Source organism: Lactuca serriola, chromosome 4, assembly GCF_051521515.1.
Source record: "Lactuca serriola cultivar US96UC23 chromosome 4, Lser_US96UC23_V15, whole genome shotgun sequence".
Classification (NCBI taxonomy): domain Eukaryota; kingdom Viridiplantae; phylum Streptophyta; class Magnoliopsida; order Asterales; family Asteraceae; genus Lactuca; species Lactuca serriola.
Window position 1 is genome coordinate 238,545,335 of NC_136411.1, and position 10,431 is coordinate 238,555,765.

At 33.4% G+C, this 10,431-nt stretch overlaps 2 protein-coding genes across 2 annotated transcripts; one reads left to right on the forward strand and one right to left on the reverse strand.

Moving 5' to 3' along the window:
- Positions 1-363: 363 nt before the first annotated feature.
- Positions 364-7,159, forward strand: CTC1 (conserved telomere maintenance component 1). The gene is made up of 15 exons (XM_079034222.1): positions 364-1,468; positions 1,565-1,683; positions 1,767-1,841; positions 1,932-2,010; positions 2,104-2,166; positions 2,287-2,364; positions 2,471-2,662; positions 2,758-2,862; positions 2,951-3,229; positions 3,319-3,540; positions 4,428-4,883; positions 4,976-5,067; positions 6,032-6,315; positions 6,394-6,656; positions 6,752-7,159. Exons 1-15 carry the CDS (start codon positions 410-412, stop codon positions 6,920-6,922), a joined length of 3,537 nt encoding a protein of 1,178 aa, XP_078890348.1. The 5' UTR covers positions 364-409; the 3' UTR covers positions 6,923-7,159.
- Positions 7,160-9,169: 2,010 nt separating this feature from the next.
- LOC145096862 (Thioredoxin superfamily protein) lies at positions 9,170-10,173 on the reverse strand. Its single transcript, XM_079034224.1, has 2 exons — positions 9,615-10,173; positions 9,170-9,508 (listed from the first exon to the last, which is right to left on the reverse strand). Exons 1-2 carry the CDS (start codon positions 10,056-10,058, stop codon positions 9,356-9,358), a joined length of 597 nt encoding a protein of 198 aa, XP_078890350.1. The 5' UTR covers positions 10,059-10,173; the 3' UTR covers positions 9,170-9,355.
- Between the last annotated feature and the right edge of the window lie 258 nt (positions 10,174-10,431).

The following is a 10,431-nucleotide window of genomic DNA, read 5'->3' on the forward strand; positions in this document are numbered from 1 at the left end:
TGTTCATAATAGGATAATCTCACCGGTAATTAACAGTCATATTACCCTATTTTGAGCTGATGATACACGTTTAATGGTCAAATATATACGAAAAAAACATGATTACTTAAATACAGACAAAAAAACAAAATTTGTTAAGCTTCTAAATTATTAACCTAATAATAAAACCCCAAAAGTAACGAATTGACCTAACCCAAATAAATAACCCAATTTTTTTATATGTTGATTTCATTATCTCAAGTAAATTGGACATCTTTAAATTTGAACATTAGGTTCGTCAAAAATCACAATTTTATTTGATCATTTTCTAAAAATATAAATAGAAAATTGACTAATTTAAGTTCAATGAACTTCACAGGGGAAACATTTTCCCGCTTTATTCTATAGCCCCCCCTTTCTCTCGGTGGAAATGGAAGAAGAGAGTTCAGTGAAACTGATTTCGGTTTCCGACCTACTCCACCGTCTCCGCCCTATCACCGGCGCGTCGTCACTCTTGCCCAGCCATTCAATTCGTCGTCCCACTCTATACAAAGAGAAACCTCAGCCGTCTGATCCACAAAACCCTAACATACATAAAATCCTTAAACCTCTTAACCACCCGACAGTACTCGTCGGAACCCTAAACCTAACCTTATCTTCTTCATCCTGTTCTAATTCAAGTTGCCTCAATTTCTCCGACCATTCTGCCGCCGTTTGTTGCGACATTCTCGACCTTGATCTTCGGGTTATTGGCCAAAGAATCAGAATCACTGCCTGGAATTTCCTTCCTCTGAAACCTCAAGGCGGATATCTAGAAATTATCAGGTGGAGCCTCGATCAGTCTGAAGAAAATTCCATATCCAAATTTAATGCATTCCATCTGAACTCTGCAGTTCCTGCGTATGAAGAAAGTATAGTTCCTCGTCACTTAATCTACGGTTTACTGGAATCCATTAGCCCTGTCTCAAATGTTCCATGTACAGCTCATAAAACCGGTACCAGAAACGTTAACGGTTTTCTAGCCGAGATTACCATCTGTGAGTGCGCATTGTGTAGCTCCAGAGACAAGGTAATGTTATTGCATGATATAACTAGAGAACATAGTAACTCTCATAAGTTCTCTAAATCAAGGATTCTTTATTTTTGTGAATCTGCCTCGATCTCGTATCCTGTTATTTCAAGGTTGGTGGGAGGCATTATGCTTATCTCCGGCATGAAGAAGAAGATGGTTTTCCTTGGAGAAGGGAAGTCTTTGATGATGTATGTGACCACAGAGAAAGCTATCCTCCATCTTCCAGTCTCTAAGAGTAAAAGAGCCATGAATGGAAGAAATATTGCAACCAGAGAGAAGGGGCTATGCAGTACCCATACAGGAAGTATTACTGGGGTCTACATGCAGGGAATGGTTATAGAATTGGATCAACAAGTGTTCTTGTTGCTCACAGATCATCAACTCTTGATGCCACATAGTTTAAGAGTTGGTGCAACTGTATGTACATTAACTTCTTCATATCAATACAGAGGTTCCAATTGCTTTTTCTTCAATTGATCCCTTTTCTAATATATAGAGCTTTCTTGATGATAGGTAACAGTGAGGAATTTTCATCTGGAGGATCCCAAATTTTCTTGGACAAAAGTAAAAGTGTTTGGATCATGCTATAAGACTAGCATCCATGTCAATATATTTTCTCCAATTGAAAGCGGGTTAGTGCTACTGCTATATATTTTTTGTGGCAACTATTTAGAAATCTTGTATTTAACAAATTATTCATTCTTTTTGCTTACAGATGCTACCAATCTTTACAATCTCGTAGCCTTCTCAGGAAGTTCATTGAATCACTTTCATTTTCTGCTAGATTATGGTACGAACAATTGCTCATTTACTATTACTTTTTTTATTTGCCTTCATGGTATTTTGTATTTTCCCATTTGCTCACAAGATTCAATCTCAGGGTTCTGCTTGTTGTCTCATCTTTGAAGAAAAAGTTTTCTGGGATTTTATCTGAGATGGAGATCTTAGGATCTAAACATGTAATTAAGTATTTCATCTGTTATGAGTCATTTTCTTGGATAAATACTCTGTTATGATTTCACATAAAGTGAACTAGTTAAGGTATTTTGCAGATGGAAGGATTAGTTCAGAAATATTCCAGTTCATGTTTACCTTTATCAGTATTCCGATTTCGGGTAAAGTCATTTTTTTTATCAAGCATAATACTTTAAAGTTTCCCTTATTATTATACTTTGAAAAATCTACCCAACTATAACATTATATGGATTTCTCTAAAAACATGTTTGGTTTCACAGCATGGAGTTCTCACAGAATATTGTCAGCATGAGTTATATGGATGTGGCAAAGAAATCGATTACACCCCTCCAAAATTGGTATATTTTAATTTTTAGCAGTTAGGGTTTTGTGATTTTCTTTCTATATTGTTTCATTATTTCCTTTTAGTATTATGTATTAATGAAATGATTTCAATTCTTTTAGGTTGTGCCAATTTCCAATCTCATAAGTCAATGTGAGGACATATTCATAAAAAAATTATATCAAAGTGGGAAAGATTCTGATATGATTAATCAATTTAGCAATCTAGTTTGTGGAGGGAACTCTCATGATCAACCAATTAGAACAATCTTGAAAAGTGAAGATTTGAACATTGTTTTGCTTGGATCTTTAAAGGTCATTAAGAAGCCTATTCTTTAACAAATTTATGAATTTCCTTTTTTATTTTTTTTTATCCCATTTCTCAACATAGTTGTGTAAATATCATGTAGATTTCTGAATATTCTAGAAGGTTGCAGTTAGTTGATGCAACAGGCAGTATTGACATAGTCATACCTGATCTTTCATCTGATTGGAGCATTAAAGACATATATGAGGTAACTAATTTTTTTTTATAAATTGTAATGATCTTTATTTATATTCATATCTTCATTTATTTTATTTGTTTCTTGTTTATTTCACCAGATAAATGACTTCAGTGTTGTAATTGAAGGATTCCCAAGACAACTACAACATTTACAATCACTCAACAATGATCCATTTTCATGCAAAAACATCTTCAACCATTTTCAATCATCAAGGAGAAAACAATTTACAATTTATATTTATTGCTATATAAGAGACACAAAATCAAGAAATCATATTTTATGTCCTAGAATGGATAAGGAGGAGAAGTATAAAGAGCTAGAAAGTGGAAACTTTCACTTACTTTATTTAATGCACAAATTTCCTCTACAACAAAAGGTATGTGAATGTGAATAATGTTATTAATTTATAAAACTGCTTCTTGTAATGTTATTAATTTATAAAAAAAAAGTTGTATTTTTTCTCAGTTTGCAGGTGATGATGTTGCTACAAATAATTTAAGTGTATATGTTGAGGCCATAGCTTTTCCATGGAATTTGGTTCTTTATAAAAGAGAAAGAGATTCAGAATCTGTTAACATGTTAAATGGCAGAGTTGTAAATATGCATATACAGGAAGATTCTTGTTGTAAAAGAGCTGCAAGGAAGTTGCTTTTGGAGTTCAAATCTGATAGTTTCTCAAAGTATGAGGTTAGACATTTTCATATTTACAACTTATCTATTTAGATTTGGGTTAAATGCAAGAAATAGCAATCTACTTTCATTGATTTGTTCATTATAGGCTTTTATTTCTTTATATTATATTACAACATTTTACTTTGAAAAATCAACAAATTATAGCAATTTGTCATCCAAATACAAAGCAATTTTTAAAAGGGTTTTTTGCAGAAAAGTTCTGTTATTTTGGGAAATTTTTGATAAAGACTTATTTTTTTTTTAACAGAAAGTCCCGATTATTTTAATATTTTGCATAAATTAACGAAAAAGTCCTTATTTTTATTTTGGGTTAACTTTAAAAAGACCTTACATTATTTATTTATTTATTTTTTTCGGGATTAAACCTCAAATTTATTTTTTTGCTTGAAAAAACCTTGTATTTTTTTTATTTTTTCTGATATGGACCTTTTAGTCATTTTTTCCAAAAAAAATTGTAAAATCTAAGGGTTTCTTCGAGAAAACTAAAAAAGTTGAGGGTTTTTTTCGGAAAATAAAATACAAAGTTGAGGGCTTTTTTGGAAAAATGAAAAAATAAAAAGATCTTTTTCATGCAAAACATAAATTTGAGGTTTAATCCGGAAAAAACACAAAATAAAAGGTCTTTTTTGAGATTAGCCCTTTTATTTTAACAGGAAATGACAGATTATCGTGTAAAATTAAATAATCAGGACTTTTCTGTTCAATTTTTTTCAGGACTTTCTCAAAAAAGTTCCTAAAATAATGAGACTTTTCTGCCTAAAACCCTTTTTAAAAACTTTAATATAAGAAATGAAATAGAAAGAAATGAAAGTAGGATGCTCTATAATATAAGAGAAACAAAAAAAAAAAAAAAAACTTACATGATGACATTGTTATGGCAGTTATTGAGAATTGGTGGGTATTATTTGGTAAAGCATGATGAGAAAGATGTTGTATGCAACTCTTCAAAGGAGTGTAGTAGCTTTGTGAACACTAAATCACATTTTTGGACTAGTGTTTCTTTTTGTAATGATGATGAGGCTTCATTTCATAACTTAAATGAGATTGAGATATGTCCAGATATTTATGCGAATGTGTCAGTTGACTTTGAGGTCAAACTCAAACAACTCAAACAAGATCTTATTCTCCCAACTAAATCAATCAAACAAGTATTCAACACTTGTTTGATTCCTTTGGTATCTGGTGTGAATTTGCCCAAAGGGGATTTATTATCTTTCCAAGGACTTGTGTTAGGTGTTCATACTCATACTTCAACTCATCAACTTTTTCATCATCGTATCTTTCATGGAGTCTCAAGTAGTAGTATCTGTATTCATGTATTAATCGACAATAACATGGTAAACACTACTTTTCTTTTTTCCTTTTTCGTTATTTATTTATTCTTCTTTTTATGATTATGATTATTTTTCTTATACTTTGCGTTATTTAGGTGAAGGTTTATAGTAGCTTAAGTCAACAAAGTTATCCAATTGGATTTGGACGAGGTGTTAAAGCTAAGTTTTATCGTGTTCTTTTGACATCGTATGTGTCCTCAAATCTCAATCTACAAACAATATTTTTTTTACATGCTTTATTTTATAATTATTTTTCTCATCATTATGTTACAAAAAATATATTTTGAAAAAACTATATCTACCATTATATAGTAATGTCATCAATATACAAAGCAATTCTTTTTAATGCCAATCTCATAAGAGGCCTTACCGCCTTATATCATTATTTTGTGTTTTTTTCCGGATTAGACCCAATCTTTATTTTTCTTTAGAGAAAAATGACTAAAAGGGTTGGATCAAAAAAAATGCAAGGACTTTTTCTTGAAAAAAATTAAAGTTGAGGTTTAATTTGGGAAAAACACAAAATATAAGAATGCTTTTGGTTGCAGAAAATTTAGAATGAAAATTTCGAAAGCGCATTTGGTTGATTCAGTTTTCAAAATTTTTCCAAGAAAATGAAAAATATATGTTTCCCAAATTGTATTTAAATTAGAAAAATGATTTCCAAAGTTTCTAAATTTCTAAGATGGAAAATGAAAACTCCATTTGTTCCAACCAAACACGTTTTCTAAAATTTTCATTGAAAATTGAAAACTGAAAATGAAAACTCAACTTTGTTTTTTGAAAACATTTTCTTAGAAAATGAAAACAGTTTTCCACAACGAAACGCACCCTAAGGTCTTTTATGAGATTAACCCTAATAAATATTTATAACTACAATGCTATAAATGAGGAATTTTAAAATAGAATATGTCTCAATAAGAAAATAATGAAAGTTCAATGCTTTAACGGAAATACATGGAAGTAGAATGCTGTAATACACAAATAAATGAAAGTAAGCTCCTTTTTTTTATTTTTTGAATCTACATTCTGATGTTTCTCATGTCACGAAAACATTAATTTGATGCTTACTTTATCATTATAATAATGAATTTGGCATCTTGATTCATTCATAGTTCCTAATAAGTTATTTCAAACTCTATAATGTTTAGTGAAGGGAATGTGCTTAAGTTGACACCTGCATCTTTCATTGAAATCAACTCCATCACCACTGAAGAAGACTCAAATGACACATCACCACATATGGACACCACTTCCTCATTTACAAATTCTCCTCCTGCAACTTTAATTTCTGAAATGATTCACTTCTCACACCATAAACAAATCCTCCGAATCCATTGCAAAGTTGTAGCAATTCATGTATTGGTATTGGAAAAGAACAACGAGCTTCTACACTCAAATGTCAAGAAATTCCCACTTGCTGGTTTCTTAATCGGTATGCTTCTTCTTGAAGATCATTATTTAACCAATAATGTGAAAATATTTGATCCTGTTCATTTTTTTAAATAAATAGATGATGGATCATCAACATGTTGTTGCTGGAGTGATAATGAAAGCGTGATTACTTCTCTTTTGGGATTGACATTAAAACATTCAAGAACAAGTTTAATGAAGATTTTAGATGAGCATGATTCGATTGTAGTGAAGAACTACGGATGTTTCTCTGATTACTCTTGTGTGGATGTTAAAGTTTCGGGCAGTTCGGGCAGTCTTAAGGAGTCGGATGAGCAGTTTCTCAAGTCCATACTACTCCATGCTTGCTCCATCAACACTTGGGTTAGTATTACTATTAAGTAGTCAATAAGATGCACTCTACATGTTTGATGAAATGTCTGTGTTTTAACTTTTAACTCATGGTTATTGTTATGTAGAATGTTGTGGGGAGTATGTTGGATTTGAAAGGCGTGAATGAGTTGGAGGAAAGGTTAAGGAGATTGGACTTGGTGATGCTCCCACTCCATCATATATGGGTTTCTCATGTTTCTCATTTGGATACTTTGAATGAAGGAAGAAGCATTCTTCAACAACTCCTAAAATCTTGAATCTTTGAAATTTGGTTGCTTGTAACTTCTGCTAAGCAGGACATAACATGTTGTATTATGTTTGATATGCATTGGACTGATAGTAACAATGAATATAAGGGAGAGGCCTTTACCAATATAGCATTTTCTTTTTTGTAAAAGCTGTGTAGGAAAAACATTGGTGATTCTTTATAGGCTAAGATCACTATACGTATATTAAATTCAAATTAAAATAAATGATTTTTTTGACTTTGAGAATTAGATTTTCTTTTATGTAAACATTTTTGTAAGAGCATTAGGCCTGTGCAATTAGATGTAACATCAAATTGGTGCCACCTCACCAATGGTGTTATAACATCAAGTGGAGAAATGATTTTTATATTATAACAAGAGGTAACACCAATTTTTTTTCCATGTCATTCTTTTTTTGTATTTTCTTTTTTGAGTTTGTATTTTTTTTAAATTAATAAAAGAAATACATTTTTATAAAATATAATATTTATAAAACAAAAAAAGACATGATATTTAAATACTAAAATTAAGAATACAATTAAAAAAAGACATAACTTCAAAAGATAACATTTTTTCCGAGTCCTAATTAACCCAGTTAACATTTAAATTAAACCTAAAACCATAAAATTTTACTACTAATATTAATTAACCCAAATATTTCTTCCTAATTTGATCCTTCATTGCTTGTAGCACTGTTAGGTCTTTAGGCCCCAAACCCTCCTTGCTAGTCTGAAGAATTAACAATTGATGTGTCATTAGTTCTTTCTCTTTTTGTTCTTGCTTTTCCCGTGCTTGCCTTTCTAGAAACTCCAAGCGACGATGTTTCAAGTCATTTTTTTCTTTTATTAATAAATTGTGCTAATCAAATTTCGCTCTTATTTCCGCCACATTTTTGCTTTCACCTCAACCTCCTCCGCATGCCTTGCAGTGCGCCTCGCTTTGTCGCGTCCGAACGGTCGTCATGGTGGGGATATCTCCTCGATATCATCCAGGATGTCATCGGTGTCGGCGTTTAGGTCGATGTGAGTCTGTGTGTTCGGCACGTCGACCGAGCTCGAATTGCGAGACTTTTTGGATTGAACCTCTGATGATGTAGAAGTTTTATTCCACTTTGGATCCGCTCTCAACAACTCCCATGATTTCTCAAACTCGAAAACATGTCCCATTTCGACCCGATATTGTTCTTTTGTAGATTTGAACAAATCGAAGCCGTTGGTTCCGCTTTGTTGTTGCGCCTCAAGCCGATTGTAAATACCGTTGAATTTGCTGCACCGCTTAGTTATTTGACTCAATTTGCTGCTTAACATGTCATTACTGCAATACAGGTTTTTTTTCAACATAGCGTGAAATTTTTCGCGCACCGCCCCTAATAAGCACCTTTCTTCATTCCATTTCCGCGGAGTTTGTCTTTTGAAGTAGTACACCATGCCGCCGTCAAAGCATATTCCTCCGATGTCCACATTGTGGAACGTCTGCATTTTCCGTTTCAACCGCTATCTATTTCCCTTTCGTTTTTCCTTTTCCTTTCCCTCTCCTACTACCTCTCGTTTCCAATTCAACCGATGGTTGTGTTGGAGGTGGTGGTGGTTTGTTGCATCGAAGCAAAAGTGAGGAATAGATTTTGTTGAAGGTAATGTGAGATGAGAAATTGCAGTGGTGGTGAAGCGGGATTAAAAGCAGCGCCTTGATATGAGATTTGTGGTGATCCTTGAGACAATAAAATGTTGAAATAATTTTCACAACCCACGAAATCCGAGAAGCGAGGTTGTGTTTGGTTGTGTGTTTAGGTTTGATTGATGATGGAGGGGGGGGGGGGGGGGTGTTTGAGTTTTGGTCCATTTTTTTGATTGCGAAGAAAGTATGAATTTTTTTTTTATAAAATATAAGAAAAAGAGAGAAAGAAAGATGTATAAAGAAGTGAAAGTTGTATTTATATAAAGGTTTAAAAGGTAATTTTTTTTTAAATCAAACATTTTGACCGTTTTGCCAAGTTGTAACAAGCATGGGATATGCCACAACGAGATGAAACGAGAAAGGGGGGCGGTGTTCCCCGTTACAACGGCGTGTCCACGTCGGCAATAACGAGCACGAGATGGCCCATACCGTGTCCTCTAAATGTTTCCATTCAGTGATGTTTGATATGATGATATTTTGTTGTTTAATTTTGCTTATAAGACATCATGTTTATGTATATGCATCATGAATTGTTCGTTTTTGCAATGTTGTTCCTTGCACATCAACCAGATTCTATGCAAGTTAAATTAATCTGTTGAATATGTAGATTCCAATACTAAGTAGCTACCATGTTTAGTTTTTTCATACTTCATTCATACCATACTTCCTTCATGCATACATCATTCTTCCATAGAAGGAAAAAAAGGCTTTAAATCTATCTATCAAGCAATGTGATTAATACACCATAATAACACCATTCTTAATGATTTATCTTTCAGATGGGCGATTCATTTTAAGAAGATGAGAAACACCTGCAACAACATGAAGCCGGCTGTTGGGCACACCCGTTTTGGCAAGAGCTCTGCCATGTTTATCCAACAATACAAAACAGGGAACATACTTTATGTCATAGTTGAGAAGCTGCATAAAACCAAATGAGACATTTCATCGAACAGGTAGAGTGCATTTCTATGGGTTGGTATTGGTGAATACAACAGAAGAAGAAAAGGGAATCAGAGAGTAGTACCTCGGGCAACCATTTATCATTCTCAGCATCCGCCATAACAATGTTAAGCCAATCAGCGTTCTTATTCTCCACATGCCCCACAAAATCAACCATTGAATTGCAAAGGCTACATTTGGGAGAATAGAATTCGATCACTGTAGCGTCTTTTCCATTGGCCAAAGCACATGCCAATGCTCTCTGTTCTAACTCCCCTTGTTCCTCTCCACTCAAACCCTTCGTCTTCGTTGCCAATTTCGAGAACTGGAGTTGGTTTTTGGTTTGGGGTTTTGAGATCGATTCGACGAGCGTTGAAGCGAGGGAGCCGACGGTTTGGATCGATTTGAAAATCCATGGAGGTCCCGAAGAGCATGAGCTGAGGGGTTTGTTTGGATTAGCGTTTGAGTTTACATCCCATGGCCATTTTAAGCAAAATAGAGGTTGTTTCCGAGGAATATCACCACCCATTGACTTCGTATGACAAACTTTTGATTTCTTTTTCTAAAACCCTACAACCAACACTAAAAAGTTACACCGATTCCGGTGGCGAATACTGAAGGAAGATGAGCAGAAGAAGCAGGGAGAAAAGCCACACTAATAAGAGTAAATTACACGATTGGTCCCTATGGTTTAGGGTAATTTGCGTGTGTGGTCCCTAACTTATTTTTTAAACTCGGAAGGTCTATAATGTTTGTTTTTATTACGTGTTTGGTCTCTCTCTTATCTAAAAAGACTCTTTTGCCATTGGTTTTTTAATTTATTTAAATAAACACACCTCCAACCCCTAACCCATCATTTTTTTCTATTTAAATAATAGTATTTTTAGGTAAGATGGGGACCA

Bases quoted from the DNA above. Each gene is read 5' to 3' on its own strand.
- LOC145096862 (XM_079034224.1), bottom strand. From the start codon at position 10,058: ATGGGTGGTGATATTCCTCGGAAACAACCTCTATTTTGCTTAAAATGG. The intron at 9,509-9,614 runs GTACTACTCTCT...GGTTTTATGCAG, and splicing joins ATGATAAATGGTTGCCCGAG to CTTCTCAACTATGACATAAA.
- CTC1 (XM_079034222.1), top strand. From the start codon at position 410: ATGGAAGAAGAGAGTTCAGTGAAACTGATTTCGGTTTCCGACCTACTC. The intron at 2,365-2,470 runs GTATATTTTAAT...CAATTCTTTTAG, and splicing joins ATTACACCCCTCCAAAATTG to GTTGTGCCAATTTCCAATCT. The intron at 6,316-6,393 runs GTATGCTTCTTC...TTAAATAAATAG, and splicing joins ACTTGCTGGTTTCTTAATCG to ATGATGGATCATCAACATGT.